Source organism: Mesoplodon mirus (assembly GCF_964341445.2).
Source record: "Mesoplodon mirus genome assembly, chromosome: 6".
NCBI lineage: Eukaryota > Metazoa > Chordata > Mammalia > Artiodactyla > Ziphiidae > Mesoplodon > Mesoplodon mirus.
Window position 1 is genome coordinate 8,191,765 of NC_138982.1, and position 18,291 is coordinate 8,210,055.

The following is an 18,291-nucleotide window of genomic DNA, read 5'->3' on the forward strand; positions in this document are numbered from 1 at the left end:
TGCCACCCACCCCCACCTCCTGAAAGTTCTGCTTCTGTGTCGACTTTATTCACAGGCAGGTTCTTCCCACACAGTGGCAAGTAGGATGGCACTAGCCAGAAGTTTACAATCTGCCTGTTTAATCTCAAGAAAGAGCCTTTCTCTTTACTTTCATTGGACCATCATGAGTCACGTGCACTCCTATTGACCAGTCACTGTGCCAGGGAGAAGAAATGCATGAATTGGCCAGGTCTGAGTTACATGTCCACCTCTGGAGGGCAGGGGAGTGGAACCCCAACGGAAATTCAGGGTTCTGTTCCAGCAAGAAGCTACAGTGGAAGCTGGGCAAGCACAAACAAAAGATGTCTGCTGAAGATGGACAGCCAATGATGTTATCAGACTGATGAATGACAAGAGCAGAATTTTGCTTTTAGGTGATTAATCTGGAAGCAGGGTCCAGGACAGATTTGGGATTGTGGAAGTCTGAGGTTAGGAAGACCAGTTAGTTAGAAGGCTACTGGAATCATCCAAGATATGATAGTGGGAATGGAAAAAGAAAGGACCAGTATAAGAAGTTATTACAGAAATAAATTAATTATTATGATCACTCACATCAAGAAGATATAAGGAAAGGGTACTGGGTGAGAGGAAAGTTGCCCAGTGAATAAGAATGTGGGAGAATGCCCAGCTCAGAAGCCTAAGACCCAGTCCATCAAATGGGATTGTGAGATAGCCTACCCCGTTACTATTATGTTCTTCCTCCTCTCAGGTAAACTGCCCGTCTTAAAAATTACAGTCACTCCCCAGATCTCTTCATACACCTTCAGATCTATTTGGAAAAACAGCAAGAAATCTAGTATTACCCGTAAAAAGAAGAAAAAGGCATGCTCTTGATATCTATGCCTGTGAGTAGCAGCCACCAGGGGGCACTGTCTGGAGCCTGGGCACTTTGCTGGGATAGATGGTGCCATGAGTATAGCACATTATGGGCTTGATGAGATCATGAGCATTTGGGTTCAAGGTAACACTCCCCTAAAGCATTGCTCCATTCTGATGGACGATGATTGTACCAAGGGACAAGCAGGAAGAGAACAACGTAGTTCTCTCAAAGATTAGTGCAAAGTCCTCCTCCTCTCTTCAAACCTCCTCCACCAACCCCAACACACACCACACACACACACACACACACACACACACACACACACACACACATCCTGGTTCCCGTTAGCCTATTGTGGATCTGAAATGGTGAATTTACCTAAACTCTTTATGAAGCTGTGCTACCTCTTAGGGGGGGTAATTGTTCACATATGCTTACTCTCTACTATATAAAGTTGAACTTCCTTTTTTCTTTTTTTCCATTTATGATTTCCTGTTCATTTTTTCACAGGCTAAAAACTGAATATGGACACCATATAACCACATGGATTCTATCTATTTCCATGGCCAACTAGACATGCCTGGAAATATATTGCTTGTTCTATAATATTTTTCACTGTAACCAAACCCCTTTCAAGTTCTAAAATTTGATAAGACTCTTTTATGAAAGTTTAAAGTAGTGTTAGTTCTGTCACGCTTGTCATTTTCTAAAATGTGGGTTTCACAAGTATGCCTTAGTAAAAATAAGTGGGATTCTTCTCTTGTGCATGTGAAATTTATAATTTGAAGGAAGTCATGATCTTTAAGAAAGAAAGACTCTTCTTTCATAAATATATCTATGGTTGGGAACAATAGGAATTTGGGGAAATAATAACCATTTTCTAAAAGACAATATCCCGAAAAATGGGGATCTTCTCCCAAATGAGGAAACTTCTGCTCACTCCACCCCCACCCTCACTAAGATTTCAGACAGGGGCTTCCCTGGTGGCGCAGTGGTTGAGAGTCCGCCTGCCGCTGTGCCTCAGTTTCTCCTTATGTAAGATACAGATAAGAATAGCACCTATTTCATTTGGTGAGCATTGAATGAGGTAACACATCTCAGGTATTTTAGGACAATACCTGTTTCATAGTATGTTTTCAAAATTAAATATTAATGGCTGGTATTATTGTTGTTAGAATTGATGATTCCAGTTATTTCACTTAGAATAGCTACACAAGAAAAATAGAAAAAAAAAACACTTAAGATCTCTTCATTTTGAAGTTAAAAACAAAAACAAAAACTGTCATTCATTCTATGTACAATGTAACAATTGCTGGCAAGTTCCAGGCACCAAACTAATTGTACAGGTGAGGATGAGTATAGTAAATTATGTCCACTCTTGAGGATCTTAGCATCTAGCAAGGAAGACAAGATCCTCATACATTAAAGGTAAACATTAGAGCATGAGTTGAAATAGTATAAATCATTAGTCAGGGTAAGGAAGCCTATAGGGTAGTGATATCAATTTAACAAATCTCTAGAACTTATATATCCAATGTATGAGGCTTCCTGAGAAATTGTTTCCACTCAAAAAAATAATAATAATAACTTTTTAAAGATTTGCCACCGACATCCACTGGTTGGGAGTGTAAAATCTGTGCTGATTTAGGGGTCTTTTGGCAATGTCTATCAAAATGAAAAATACATAGCCTTAACTCAGGCATACTACTTCTAGAAATGTACTATATATATTCTCACACATGTGCAAGGAAATATGTATAAAGATGTTCACTGCAGCACTATTAATTATACATTGGAAACAACTAAATGTCTCTCAACTGGTTCTCAGAGAAATAAATCACAGGAAATGTATATAGTGGAATTCTATGCAGCCATTAGGAAGAATAATGTGGATATGAAAGTGCTTATATGGAGACATGCCCTAGTCATACTACTGAACAAAAAGAGCAGCCTGGAGAATAAAGTGTGAAAATTTCATATTACAAATGAATTAATATGAGTCAGCAACTTCACTTCTGGGTTTGTTGCAGAAAAGAGAGTAGGGCGCGAGAGGAGGGTCCCATCCCAGGTCTCAGGTGAGTCCCTGGGACGGCCGCCAAGTGTGGGTTCTTGGCTTCACACAGTAAAGAATTAAAGAGTGAGCCATAGTAAAGTGAAAGAAGGTTTATTCAGGGAGATACACACTCCACAGACAGAGTGTGGCATCTCGGAAGGCAAGAGAGGCAAGAGGGTATGGGGCTGTCAGTTTTTATTGGGGTGGGTAATTTCATAGGCTAATGAGTGGGAGATTATTCTAGCCATTTTGCGGAAGGGGTGAGGATTTCCAGTAACTGAGCCACTGCTCACTTTTTGACCTTTTGTGGTCGTCCTTGGAACTGCCATGGAAGCTGGGGTGTGTCATTTAGTGTGCTGATGTGCTACAATGAGCGTATACTGACGCTCAAGGTCAAGTAGAGCTGACTCAGCCATCTTGGACCTAGTTGGTTCTAATCAGTTTATGTCGTGCCCTTGGGCTATGTCATTCTTTTTTTTTTTTTTTTTTTTGCGGTACGCGGGCCTCTCACTGCTGTGGCCTCTCCCGCTGCGGAGCACAGGCTCCGGACGCGCAGGCTCAGCGGCCATGGCTCACGGGCCCAGCCGCTCCACGGCATGTGGGATCTTCCCGGACCGGGGCACGAACCCGTGTCCCCTGCATCGGCAGGCGGACTCTCAACCACTGCGCCACCAGGGAAGCCCTGTCATTCTTTTAAAGGTTGTGCCCTACCCCCTTCCTGTCTCAGGTTTATATCCGAAAGAATTGAAAGCAGGATCAAGAAGAGATAATTGTACACCTATGTTCATAAAAGCATTATCCACAATAATCAAATGATGGAAGCAACCCATGTGTCCACTGATGAATGAACAGATAAGCAAAATGTGGTAAATACATACATTGGAATATTATTCAGTCTTAGAAAGGAAGGAAATTTTGACACATGCTACAACATGTATGAACCTGGAGGACATTATGCTAAGTAAACCAGTTACAAAAAGACAAATACTATATACTTGCAATTATGTGAGATACCTAGATTACTCAAACTTAGAAACAGAAAGGAGAATGGTGGCTGCCAGAGGGAGGAGGGGGAAATGGTGAGTTGTTTAATGGGTATAGAGTTTCAGTTTTGGAAGAAGAAAAAGTTCTGGACATTGGTTTATAACAATGTGAATGTACTTAATACTACTGAACTGTACAGTTAAAAATGGTTATGATGGTAAACTTTATGTTATGTGTATTTTACCACAGTTAAAAAGTTTTTAAATGAGTTGATGTGTTTTGTCTCTGAAGTACATACGTAGCAATTTCTGGAGAGTCCATTAACAGTACTTGCTTTTTTTTCCATTGGATACTCATTTTGCTATTTTAAGGTTTTTATCATTTATGAGCTGTAAATTTAAAAACCTTAAAATTGTTTGATGAACATCAGTAACAGCACTTTTGGGTTGTTATGCGACCTGATGCCAAAAGAGTGAATTGAGTGCTATGGTTTTTCTGGGAGGAATGAATAAATAGTGGCAAAGAGTGGTGAGTACGGACACAAAGATAAGTGAGTTTTTCCTCATTTAAGAAGCAATGTAGCCGGAGCAGGAAGGGAGAAGTTCTGACCAATTTCAGAGATGTTACAATGTGAGGGGCAAAAAAAAAAAGACAGTCCAGGGTGTGTTTGGATGACTGAGCCGACTAATGTGATGACGGTCTCAGTGAGCAGTGCTTAGGGATGACTACTAGGAAAGTAGACTGGGGCTATATGGTGGCAGGACTTAAGGGACCAACTGGCACATTTAGATTTTGTTCTAGTGATAACGCAGGGCCACGGAACATTTTGAGCAGGAGAGTGCCAGGTGGAAAAGTGGACAGAGGAAAACGAAACAGGCACTTTAGACTGAATGCTAGAGGCGGGAGGAGAGACAGGAAGGAAGTCAGGCCACAATAATCCAGGGGCAGGGTGATGAGGTTCAGATTCAGCATGGGCATGTGCCATTTCTCCTTCTTAACCATCCTCTAGACTTTCAGCTGAGGTCCCTCCTTTTCTCTTTCAGACTGCCCAGTTCCCACCAACGGGGGGCATTTTATCCTTATCTGGTTCCAGCCTTCTTTTTTTTGACTATCTAGCCTTTATAGCCATCTCTAGTCAGATGTGCGGTAGCTTAATGTGAATGAAATGTGTTTTGGATGGTTCACCTAGGTTTGTTTACAGGCGTGTTTGTCTGCTCATAAAGTTACTGTGGTCAGATTTACATCTGCCACCACCATTACTGCGCTGTTCAAGCTGACAGCCTCGCAGAGGTCTGCTTTCTCCATTCACTTCCTGGCCTCCAAGGCCTCCCATCTCCGCCCAGTTCAAACTTCACCTCTTCCATGAGGCTTTCCCTCACTACATCCGTCCTGAGGAATGTTTCTGTCCCTCACAGCACCTAACTGCACCACTCAACGAACAGCACACATGAGCATCTAGCCAAATGTGACCATGTGTCCACATTTATATTTTTACATATATAAATACGTAAATGCATAAGCATCCCTGTTCCTCTGCCAGATTTCTGGAGTTTGGGTAGCCCTGGCCCAGGCACAAGGCCTGGCATCAGGAGATGAAGGGATGATTAGGGCCAGTAAGAAGAGGTGGGAGGCTGAGTCCCAAACCTGACACAGCAGGTGTCCACCACTAGGTGGTAGTGGAAATCAAGCATCTTCTTCCGCTCTCTGTGCCTCAGCTTTCTTATCTCTTATCTTTTAAATAGAGATGTTATCTGCTTTGCTTGGGACAACATAATAATACGACCCTGGGCTAGCAACAGAAGAACCCTGGTTTCCAAACTGGCACCTTCACGGAAGAGCAGTGTGCTCTATAAGTTACTCACTTTTCGGGACCTCATGATTCCTACGTATAAAAGGAGGTTAAACTAGATCAGAGGTTCTCCGAGTATAGTTCCCAGGGTTCCTGGGATCCTTTCAGGGGACCAACAAGGTCAAAACTATTTGGATAACAATATTCACAGCTATTTCTCTTCACTCTCTCTTGTGAGTGCATGATATTCTTGTTCTAAGGACAACTTGTAACGGGTTTCTTACTGTTGTTTTTAAATGAATTAATACATTTAAATTTTTTCCCGTTTTCTTAACAAGGAAATATATAGTATGAGTGTGTATATGTATATATCCATCCTACACGAACAAAAGTTCTTTAATGTCCTAATAATTTTTAAGTGTAAAGGGGTCACGAGACCAAAAAGTTTCAGAACCGTTAAATCAGATTCCTAGATCGTCATTCATTCACTCAACAAATAACTGCCCCTCCTGAGGCTGCATTTTTTACATACCGAGGAGAAGGTGGTGATCAAGACATGGTCCCCGCTCCGATGCCGTTTACATTTGGGAGGGACGAGGCAAACGAATATATCAACAAGACAACTTCTGAGAGCCGTAAGTGTCATGAAGGCATAAAGCAGGACACGTGTTTCCTGCGCAGTGGAACCCTCCATTGTGCGGAGTCGGCTCCGGGCCCCTCAGGCCCCTGAGCTGGCCAGGCGCGAGGGCGCGGGTACATCATGACACCGAGACACCCGGGCACCGGGAAGCTGCAGCGCTGACGTACGGTGACGTCACTCGGGCGCGCCAGCCAATCGCGGGCGGCCCCAGTCCTGGGCCCGGCGGTGGCCCGCGGCCTGCGGGCGGCGCTGTGGCCCGTCGGGCGGCCCCACGGAGGCGCCATAGCCTCCCGCCTCCCGCGACCCAACGTCTCCGCCGCCGGCCTCGCGCCGCCGCCATGGCCGACGTGGAAGACGGCGAGGAACCCTGCGCCCTGTCCTCTCACTCCGGGAGCGCAGGATCCAAGTCGGGAGGCGACAAAATGTTCTCTCTCAAGAAGTGGAACGCCGTGGCCATGTGGAGCTGGGACGTGGAGTGCGATACGTGCGCCATCTGTAGGGTCCAGGTGATGGGTAAGCGCTGCACGCGAGGCCCGGGCCGCGCTGCGGCCTCCACGGGCCCGGTTCCGGGCGTAGGGGACAGACCGAGCCTCGGAGAGACTGTTCCTGGAGGAGTGGGGGCGGGGTCGCCCTGCCCCGGTGCCCGGGGACCGCGGGCCACGCCCGAGCTGCCGCCGGTCAGAGGGCTGCGGCCGCCGCCAGGGGCCGTGGGGTCGTTCAGCAGGCGCCCAGCGCCGGGGACTGGTATTCTGGGGAGAGAAACGGGTGGTAAGCAGTGCAGTTAAACAAGGTAATTTCAGGTAATGATGGGTGTGATCACGACAATAAAAGTAGGCGATTTGATGGGAGCTGGGAGGAACCACTTCGGTTTGTGTGGCCAGCTACGGCACCCTTTTCAAAAAGCCGATCGCAGAGAGGTTAGGGTCAAGGCCCTGAGTCAGCGGGTCACTAAAGTGGTTCTGGTCACACACAACAAAGTGATGCTCTGGAGTCATCTTCCACAAAAACGACCCCTAGTCGTGCTCTGAGGAGGCGCAGGGAAGAAAAATGTTCCTAGCCGTTGCCTTTCTGGATGGGCTACTGTTCTGCTGGCTTTTAAAGCTGGATGATTCGAGACTGGTCAGATAGCACTCGCTTGGCTTGAACGGGAAGAATGTAAGCCCTTTTATTCAGAAACATAAAACTTCATCTCCTTCCTGGTCCCTTCCTGTCATAGGATGCCATTTCTTGGAGAAGACAGTGCCCTGAAGTCAGACCTTTATGGAAAACCCTCTTTTACAAATAACTGTTACTTCTTTCTACGATATTTTTAATAAAAATATTGGACCAAGTGAAACCTTTCGGAAGAGCTTCATCTCGTTATGTTTTATATGGTTTCTGTTTTAAGATCTCCGACCACCTTGAAAAAGAGGTGCTCTTGAAATGCACGTTATGTTTTTAAATGGGGCATTTAAAACTCCTGCATTTAAGAGCATCTTAAGTGTTGTTTCTTGAAGGTAGTTGGAGAACACGGAGGTTTCTATAGTTTGAAAGCTTTGTGTCTTGCACTGAAAAATGAGAGAATTGGAGAAAATAACTTAAAAATTGCTCTCTTCTTGAGGAATGAAAATTGAAACCTACCAGAATCAAGCGATTTCTCAAGTTACTGTCTCCTCTTATGCTTTTTATTCATAAGGATTTGTTTTAAAGAGAATTTACAACCATGGGATTCAAACATTTTTTACTTTTAAAAGAACTTGATTTCAGATGTGATCCGCTTATATTGTGTATCAAGTTTTCAAAGTACCTAGTTTATTGGCCTGCAATACAGCTCCCTTGTCCTTCCCCTTTCTTGAAAACTAGAATCATAATTTCCAGTTTGAGTGACATTTTTAACTTATCCAGGCGATTTTTGTTATTTTGTACGGCAAACCGTTAAAAATTTTATCCCCTAAATTTCCTTTAGTTAAAAAAAAAGAATTTCCTAAAAGAGCATTTTATTTTCCTCCCCGAAGAAAAATTTTAAAATAGTAAACAGAAATGCAAAATTAAAAATAATGGTTGCAATTTTGCAAGAAATAAACTTGCCTGGGATATTTAAAGTAAGTCAAAGTATGGGCTGTAAATGACTCACGGTTCACATTAACTTTCTAATTATAGCAAGTATCCTGCTACTGTGGACTAATGTTACAGATTTACAACAAATGTGCTTTGGGTTCAGGGACGTATTCCGGACTAGAACTCTGTATTTTGTTTATGAGGTGTTCAAATCCACTTAGTGGTCAGGTGACAGCAAAAGGAAGTTTGTTTTTTAGCATCATTCTGAAAGGTGTTACTATACTCTTTAGAAATGTGCTGTTTTCGATATTAGGAACATCATCAAAAGAAAATGTTTTCCTTTATCTGCAGCGTTAGTCATTTTTATCCATTTAGGTCAGTTTTTGATAATGAATCTAAATCAAAGCTATCAGCATAATTCAGAGACTTCTAGATTATACAAAGAGCCCACTTAATCCCAGGTCCTTTCTGTGTGGAATTCATCTCATACGCCTAAATGATTGGTTATGACTTCTGGATCTAAGATTTGCCTGCCAGCCCACTCTGAGGTAGTTAACACTCTCTTCCTGGGTCTCCACTGTCCCCGCTTCATCCTGAAAGGAGCAGATGGTACAGCGAGCAAGCCCTGGTGAGGAAGAGGCGACCAGGTTTGCTAATGCTGTCCAGTTATGAAGAGCCAGAGTAGCCCTCCACAGCTGTATGTTAACGTGGACGTTTGAGCTAACTTTCTGGAGTCTTGTTTTCCTAATTTGTAAAAGAGACGGTTGGGATCATGAACTCTAATTCTGTGATGACACAGAACCAGAGCCATGTCTTCACCCTTATGTCATGATCCTTATGATATTTCGTCGTTCGCCTATCTACCTCACCATTTACTGGTGAGACCAGGGACCCAGACTTGGTCATTTTGGTGTCGACAGTGCATTACTCTTTGCACAGAGTAGATACTCAGTAAGTGTGGAATTGAAGAAGGCCTCAGGAGGCGGTGGTTGTTTTTAATCCACACTGAAGAGGCCAGGGTGGTGTGTTTTCTTAAGGGTGAGAGCATGCAGAGAGGAGCAAACAAATGCCTGAGCATAATCCAGTGTAAGAAGAGAAGCAGGCTTCAGCTCCACCGTGTTTCTGTTTTTACAGAATTATTTTCCTCCAATTTATGTTAAAAACTATTTTTTTCTGTTGGTTTGAGCTTCCTTTTACCCAACTTTGACTCCTTTCAGCTAGTGAATGAGTCCATTTCATTGGTTCCTAAAATATTCTATATTACCTCATTCATCAAAACAAATAGTAGTACAGATTCAATTTTGAAAACTTCTAGTATACCCTTTTGGTTCCCATTCCTCATGTTTTCTCCCAAGTAATTTATTAAAATATTTTACTGTTGTTGGGTAAATGCTTTGGGCTCAGAGGGAGCATTTCCTTAAAAGGAAAAAAAGAGAACCTAGTATTTAGGAGTTTTTTACATTTAATTTTTATAGAGATTATACAGTCACATAACTTAGAAACTTGAGAAAGTACACAGTGAAAACTCCTTCCCATTCCATCCCCTCCCAGGTAAACTTTATTATTAGTTTCTTGGATATCCTTCTAGAGTTTCTATCTATGTGTAAGCAAATACAATATATATGCATGGCTTATTTAAAAGGATGTCTTGAAAATAAACTACTCATAAGGTTGATCTGTGTGAACATGCCCAGTGAGCTTATTTATAACTCCTAATATAGTGTAGTATAGCATATTTTTCTCTGGTGGTTACATTCAAGTTCTTTACATCAGAGCTTGTAAAAATAGAGGGTCAGTAACCCTTGTGAAATTGCTCGTGGTCATAAGTAAATTAGTAGAGTGCCTTGTACTTTATTCATCTTTAAGCAGTTATGTTCAGATGAGAAATTAATAGTATGAGTCTTTTAATCTACATCTCTAACCCTTAGGGCCTTTATTTGACTTTGAAGTGTATGGGTTTTTAAAATTGCATTCTGAGCATCAGAATGAGAATTGCTATTTGTTTACTTTTAGATGCCTGTCTTAGATGTCAAGCTGAAAACAAACAAGAGGATTGTGTTGGTATGTTGTAATTTTGTTCTCTTGCTTTTTCAACTGAAGGTTTTCTCTCAGTGGGGATGTTTGAATTTGCAATTAAGATTGACTTTATCAATACACAAAAATAAACTGTAAAGCAGTGATCCATTATTAATATAAAATGTGTTGGTTCTCAAATGGTCTTAATGGAATTAGACCTTCAATTGCTTTAATTGAGGAGAATTGGTTATATATTCTAGACATGGGCATGGTAAACATTTTGATAATCAAAAAAGAAATAATTCTTTTCTATTAAGAAGAGTATAAAATAAGGAATTTGCCAAAACATCCTTCAAGTTTTGAGTATGTTACAGGTTAGTTTTGGTCAGTCAGGATTTTATTCTAACAAAGCATTTCAGTATTCAATATTCTTTTATGATCCGGTATTTAACTTTTCTACTAAGGTAAAAACAATTCTAAATCTCAAGATTTTTTTGGATGTAGTTTATAGATAGAAGTTTGTTAAATTTGACTTACATCTGGGACTACAGAAGTTGTCTTAGGCCAAATATTTAAGCAACTCAAAGGTTTTTATGTCCCAGTTCTTGAGGTCATCACTTCTAGATTGCTATATAAAAGCGTTTAAATATTTTTCTGAAATGAAAGGTTACCTTTGTGTTTGTGTGGCTTCTTAATGATTTATGTAGTTTTGATCAAATCCTGTTTCTTCCTCCCAAAAGACTTAGAATGAGTCCCCTAGCTTCCTACCCCTACAAACAATTTTCACAAAAAGTTTTGTGTCCTGGTTTTTTTTCCTATTTCTTTTATTGTTCTGTTATAGCTCAGTTGGTCAAGCAAGGGATAAATGAAGCCCATGTTTGAGATTGTATCCCAGATTATGGGTGATTCCCCTTGGTTAAAATTGTTTCTTCGATTCTGTTTGTTTTAAAATTTTTCATTTGGGAGTTGTGAGGTGTAGGCCCGCTTTCTCTGACCATAGAGAGACCCTTTTCTTGAAAGAGACCTCTCTTTCGAAGCCAGCCACTTTGAAAGTTCCGTTCTGTTTGTCACGTGAGGAGTTGCGTTGCCTGTGGATCCTCACCACGTCCAGAAAACAACTCATTAGAGGTCCAACTAATAATGTTTAGAAGCATGTCACCTGTTTATAATAGCCTGCTGTGAGCTAAAAACATTAAAATTCATTATATCTTGCTAAATAAAAATCAGGAGGACATCTTTCACTAAAATGAAGACCCAAAGGTCTCCAGGGTCAGTGCCTGACTGAGGTAGTCTGGGATCTAAGGAAGACTAAAGTCTTTTAATCTCCTGACTTGAGAAAGATACCATGTGGAGCTATGTAGGAACTGGGGGCCACCACAGCACCCACAGATTCTCAACAGTGATGGAAAGTTCCCAAGCACAGTGGTGTATCTCATTTCTTAAGTGTAATTTACATATGTAAGGTTCCATTTCTTTATAGCTGGAAAAAATTATTTTGACCAGTTAACCATCTTTATTCAAGATTATGAACCCTAATTATTACATAATCTAAAATAAGCTAGAATTTTGAGCTCGGTAATTTAAATTGAAATATGTAATGTCAGATGTTCTTTTTTTTCTTTCAGTCGTCTGGGGAGAATGTAATCATTCCTTCCATAACTGTTGCATGTCCCTGTGGGTGAAACAGAACAATCGCTGCCCTCTCTGCCAGCAGGACTGGGTGGTCCAGAGAATCGGCAAATGAGAGCAGAGGAAGGTGTTCTTTGTGCAGTTGTTCAGAGCCCTGGTGGATCTTGTTATCAGGTGCCCTACAAAGGCTAGTACTCTCCAGGGGACTAATTCTTTGAATCGGAGGCGGTGCATCTGCGGTCTTTTGGGACTCATCAGAGGCACGGGTTAGCCTTTTTCAGTTTTATTTGCAGAAATTCTCTACAATTAAGAAGATAATTTATTAAAGATGGTCTTTCCTACCTCTGTGGTATGTGTCTCACACACTGCTTATAAGTGCTATAAAGGAGAGAACTATAAATTGAACGACGTTTATCATTTACCTACTGATATCCAAGGAGCTATGGAAGCAGTTCCGTTCAGAAGAGAACTTTTTGCATGCTTATGGTTGATCAGTTTAAAAAAAACCCAATGTTATAGTAACAAATAAAGTGCAGTTTAAAACCCAACTCTTACCCTTAATCTGTTCCTGATATTTATTTTTGGCAGGGAAGGGGATGATTCATGAAATCTTTATTTGATATAATGAGAATTTTAAGTTTGGACCAGTGAACAGGGTAAATAAAATTTAACCTTTGGTTGTATGAGACTTCAGTTGTCTTCTACGTTATCATTCTCTGTCTCTGACTCATCAAGAAAACCTAGATCTGCACTCACCTCACTGTTCAATTACTGAGTGGTAAAGGACAGAAGTATTTTCAAGTTCTGGTCATACTGCGTTGTAATTTAACTGTGTTTTAGGTGGAATGTTAATGAGGGGAAAATGTTTACCATTGTAGCATTGGATTAAAAAGTTTATTTTATCACATGATGTTTTAATAAACGGTTTATTCTGTTTACCTCATTTGAATTGTCATTGTTGCAATTTTATGCACAACCTTCAACTTAATAAGCTAATTTGTCAAGTGAATGCTTTTGTTTAATTTGAAAAAATATTCATTTGCTCTTTCATTGGTAATAATAAAATTTTAACTTTATTACCTAGAAACATAAGTGTAAGAAAATACTAAAATTTTATCAAACCAACTCACATTCAGTGGAAGTTATCTTGGAACAATTTATGAACCACAATTTATGAACCCATGAATTTTTCCATAATAGAGGCTACTGCTATGCATTTAAAAAACCAAAATCTTAACCATTCACTTCTGCAGTTTCAGAGTTTGCCAATCTGAATCTCTTTGAATCTAAGGAATGTGGATACATAAAAGAATATTAAAAATATAATAATTAGGGCTTCCCTGGTGACGCAGTGGTTGAGAGTCTGCCTGCCAATGTAGGGGACACGGGTTCGTGCCCCGGTCCGGGAAGATCCCACGTGCTGTGGAGCAGCTGTACCCGTGAGCCATGGCTGCTGAGCCTGCGCGTCCAGAGCCTGTGCTCCGCAACGGGAGAGGCCACAACAGTGAGAGGCCTGTGTACCGCAAAAAAAAAAAAAAAAAAAAAATATATATATATATATATATATATATAATAATTAAAATAAAAATTAGAATTCTGTATGCCTTCACCTTGCCTATTTATTTCTTGTAGATTTTGCTTTATTATCTTTTTTTCACAATTATCTACTGAAAGAATCACAGTATACAAATATGTTTGGACCATTTGAATGTGTTTCTTGTGCAGTAATCTGTTTTAGCAGCTCTTTAATCTTTTTAAAAGGTTGTGTCTATAAAATGTGAACTAAGTATTTGGCTTTGCAATGAAGAGAAATAGAATGTTGAGTTATTTCTGTCAGTATGACAGTATGTAAATGAAATGTAAAGGATGGTGGTAATAAGTTGATTTTCCACAGGGCAAAACTGCAGGCCCACCTTCTAACAAAGCTCTGTTTCTATTACACATCAGCATCTGAGGGTAGAAGAGGAGGAGGAACTGGGACAAAGCAGCACTGATCCTACCCAACCTGGGATGATATCAGCTCATTTGCATAGCCAGCTGAAAGTTCAGTACACGTTGTTTCATCAGAAAGAACACGCTGTGACATTTATGAATTCCAGTGCAAAGGTTAAGCATTGAACAGGTTTTTCTTTCCATTTGATTAAACAATGTTGAATTTTACTTCACTAGTGTATTGGAAACACATTTGTCATCTTTGGCTATATAACTTCCCATCTATGCAAGTTGCATTCTCGTATTAACAGCTGACATCTAAGTAAATCTCACCCTACCAAACCCACTACTTCCTTTTTATAAAAAAAAAAGTCCCATTTACTATCCTGAAGTGAAATTCATAAATATATCTCCACACATAATTAAAATGTATACAATAATAATTGTAATATAAAGTAGAAATAAAAGGAAAGTAATTTATAATTCATTTCTTTCTCAGTATGTAAATGCTTGAGCACAGTTACACCAGAAGACATAATGAAGTAGGCTGATGAGTGTGTGCATGTGTGTGTGTGTAATCACTACACGAAGACAGCAACATTGTAGACTATTGTGACTCAGAAACATGAGGAACATTTCCATTGATAAGACTTTTTTCCCCCAAAATGGTGAACTGTGCTAGTAAAGTGCTGAACAACACAAATTTACAATCCTGATTTGCAATTTAGTTGCATATTTGGAAACCTCAGTGGATTTTAAAGCGATGCAGAAACGTACTTTGTATGGAAAAAGAAGTTAGGTTCTAGGCTCAGATAATAATAAACAGACTTTCTACTACGTGCATGAACCTTCGAAAGTGGCTCGGGGTGCTGAACCGTGTTTCTTCATGTGAGACTGTCTCTCACGTTACGAGACACCAGGATTCCCTGGCCTCTACCCACCGAGCACCAGCGGTGTCCTCAAGCCTCGTGCCATCCAAAGAGAACATTTCCGAAACATCCCCTTTAGAGGTAGCATTGGCTGGGGAGCAACGGTTTAAGTGCTTGTACAGGCAATTACATACTTTGCTGCCACTGTCCTAAACCTAATATGACACACACAATAATTTTTTTAAGTATAAAGGGTTCAGAATTTAGAATAACTGCTATCCTAAAAGGAAGAGTTCATAGAGCCAAATCTTACAGAGCTGTGCCCTCTTCTCTAGAGGTGTGAACAGCTATTAAATTAGTGTTTAATACCTAGGACACACATAGGATGGTGAATACTCACTTTAGGCTTAAAGAAGAAGCCTAAAATTGTTTTATAGAACTGAAGCTAACGTAGGAGGCTTTACGATGAGAAAAAACATTTGTTCCTTTAGAAGTTTGGTAGACATCTGATAAGAAAGGTAACTGTTAAAACAATGCTTTGTTGCTTTTTTAGAATATTGCCAAGGGCTAACTTTGGGTAATGCTCTGAAAATGAGAAAAGTTCCATGTTTGCTTTAGTAAGCCCTGTTTTAAAAAATACTTAAGGGCTTCCCTGGTGGCGCAGTGGTTGAGAGTCCGCCTGCCGATGCAGGGGACGCGGGTTCGTGCCCCGGTCCGGGAGGATCCCACATGCCGCGGAGCGGCTGGGCCCGTGAGCCATGGCCACTGAGCCTGCGCGTCCGGAGCCTGTGCTCCGCAGCGAAAGAGGCTACAACAGTGAGAGGCTTGAGTACCGCAAAAAAATAAATAAATAAATAAAAAAATAAAACGTTACTGATTTAGATGTAAGGAAAATTGGAATTAAAGTACAAATAAAATTGTGACCTTTTATATTGAATGTCTGAATGACGTAACAAAATACATGAGCAATGTTTACATGATCGTTCCTCTCTTGCCATCTTTTTTTTTGGCCCTGCCACGCGGCATGTGAGATCTTCGTTCCCCGACCAGGGGTGGAACTTGTGCCCCCTGCAATAGAAGTGCAGAGTCTTAACCGCTGGACCATCCCTCTTTTGCCATCTTTATGTCATTCCATTTCTACCACGGTTAGATTTTGTTCAACAGAATATGTCTTACGGGAAAAGTATTTTTTCTGCATTTTGCTACTCAGTTTAAAGGCTGAGAGCTGAAACTCTAGTGCCAGGAAACCTGGATTTGCATCCCAGTGCCACCATTTATTTGTGTGACCTTGAGCAAGTTACTTGACCTCTCTTTACCTAAGCTTCCTCAGGTACACTGTAGATAATAATAACAATACCTACCTCACTAGATCATTTTGAGGAGTGAAGATGACATGGATTAATACACGTGTAAAACTGACAACAGTTTCTGGCACATCGTAACTGTTACTGTTATTACTTCATTTTAGTCATTTTTGGAAGCTCCTGTAATAGAAGTGGCACTTTAAAAATAATGTGTCTTTAGTTATGGGGTAAAGCACTCCGAACTGTTCTCAACAAAAGTTTTGTAAGAAAAAGTTAATTGTAAACATGTTAGATTACTTGTACTGCTATGAGATTTTGTGGAGGATGGTACTGAGGCCTTCACGACTTGCCTGTTACAGTGTTTTCTAATCATTCAGTCAACATGATTTCCAGATTTTATATTAAGAAAAGGTCTGTAAATGTTGAGCTCTATTTTTAATTTTAGGTTTCCCATCTTCGTAGAAATATTTCATCAGACCTTGCAGATATGAATATAGCAGTACATCTTTAAAATTTTTATTGAAGAGTAGTTGATTTACAATGTTTGTTAATTTCTGCTGTACAGCAAAGTGATTCAGTTTTATATATATATATATATATATATATATATATATATATATATATATATATATATATATATATAAAGTTCCCTGTGCTATACAGTAGGACCTTGTTGTTTATCCATTCTATATATAATAGTTTGCGTCTGCTAATCCCAAACTCCCAGTCCATCCCTCCCCCACCGCAACCACAAGTCTGTTCTTTATATCGAGCAGTACATTTTTTGACCACTTGATTTTGGAGATATCCACATGTTTAGAAAATCAGTCTTTTTGACAGCCCTCGGTTTTTATCTTGAAAGGCTTTCAAAGCAGGAATAAGCTTTACAATCAATCTCCTGCTTTCTCTTGTCTACGCACTTGATAAACCCGAGTCAGTGGCTAGAACTCAACCTGCTTTTCCTAGGTTGGCTGCAAGCAAGCTTTTCTGAGTGACTATAGCTGCCATATAGCATAGTAGTAAGATGGCAATTCTGGAGCCACTCAGCCTGGCTTGGAATCTCAGCTCCATCTGTGTGATATTGCACAAAGTCCATAACTTCTCTGTGCCTATTTCCTCAACTAAAATAGAATAATAATATCTACCTTATAGAGCTGCCATGAAGATTAAATGAATTAGTGCATGTTAACTGCCTAGAACAATGCCTGAAACAGAGTAGGCACTCAATAAATGGTAGCCATCATTATAGATCACTACTGCCACTGCCAATCTCTGGCTTAATTAGAGAATGGCCTTTCAGAAAGGTATATTGCTTGCAGTGATGCTTCTTGTTAAGAATCCTGATGTTTGTGTGCACCTACAACCTGTAAAGAACTGTCAAGATGGGTTTTTAGGAGAAAGGTTTTCAACCTTTCTTTTTTTTTTTTTAATCCACCTCAACACATCCGAAAAGCACATTTCCATCAGTAACAATGGGCTCTCCCACAAAGATTCCCAAAAAAGTGTGTGTGTAGCAAATGGGCAGGGAGGAGAGTTAGAAACAACTGCCCAGATGAAAATCTCAGGTAAAAAACTTGGAACTATTTTAGCACAGACGAAATGTTCTATGCCAGTTGCATTGTATCCTAGCCTCTAAGGAGAAGCCTACTAACTACCTAAATTTATTGGAACTTACATAGAATATGTAACTAAATTCTCTCTACCAAAATTTTAGTGTAATAGAATAATCAGAATTCTTGCCAGACCACCAGGGCTGTGACTTTATAAATCCAAATACTACATAACATAGAACAAGCTTTGCATGGTTGGTATTCAGTCATCTAAGAATTGTAGTGATTCTTAGACTCTCCTTGTAAATTAACCCCTGCAGTGCTAACCCCTGCTCTGCTTTTTCTACTTTTATAAACATTATATATATATGACATTACATATTGATAATAAAATGTGATTATTTATTGCTTGCCATAACAATAGAAGGAATTTGAATACAAAGAAGTTTGCTATCTTCAGATACAACAGGGCCTGTTAGAGAATGTTCAATTTACAATGGAATTGTGGAGTGGAATGTAGTGAGCCTTCTAAGAGACATGCAGGGCTCTGGGAAGTAGAAGGAACAAAACACATTCTCTTGCAACATATACAGTACAGTCAGCCCTCTGGATCTGCAGCTTCTACGTCG

The 18,291-nt window shown here is 40.3% G+C and overlaps 1 protein-coding gene and 1 pseudogene across 3 annotated transcripts in view; both read left to right on the plus strand.

The window, feature by feature from the left end:
• The window catches only part of LOC309806520, a 45,251-nt pseudogene extending 39,447 nt beyond the window's left edge, over window positions 1-5,804 (plus strand). The window contains exons 8-10 of the transcript in view: window positions 749-861; window positions 5,437-5,519; window positions 5,639-5,804. The product of the transcript in view is annotated as an uncharacterized misc_RNA (transcript). The remainder of the gene's footprint in view (window positions 1-748; window positions 862-5,436; window positions 5,520-5,638) is intronic.
• Window positions 5,805-6,545: 741 nt separating this feature from the next.
• On the plus strand, window positions 6,546-12,950 carry RNF7 (ring finger protein 7). Of its 2 annotated transcripts, none has more exons than XM_082624620.1 (3): window positions 6,546-6,831; window positions 10,376-10,423; window positions 12,004-12,950. In XM_082624620.1, the coding sequence occupies exons 1-3, from the start codon at window positions 6,664-6,666 to the stop codon at window positions 12,058-12,060; spliced, it is 273 nt and encodes a 90-aa protein (XP_082480746.1). In that variant the 5' UTR covers window positions 6,546-6,663; the 3' UTR covers window positions 12,061-12,950. The 2 variants fall into 2 exon arrangements, with proteins under 2 accessions (XP_082480746.1, XP_082480745.1); XM_082624619.1 differs by having other exon boundaries at window positions 6,557-6,838.
• The last annotated feature ends 5,341 nt before the right edge of the window (window positions 12,951-18,291 follow it).

Coding starts and splice junctions, on each gene's coding strand:
- RNF7 (XM_082624619.1), top strand. CDS start 6,664: ATGGCCGACGTGGAAGACGGCGAGGAACCCTGCGCCCTGTCCTCTCAC. Junction 6,839..10,375: donor CTGTAGGGTCCAGGTGATGG/GTAAGCGCTGCA, acceptor GTTTACTTTTAG/ATGCCTGTCTTAGATGTCAA. Junction 10,424..12,003: donor CAAACAAGAGGATTGTGTTG/GTATGTTGTAAT, acceptor TTTTTCTTTCAG/TCGTCTGGGGAGAATGTAAT.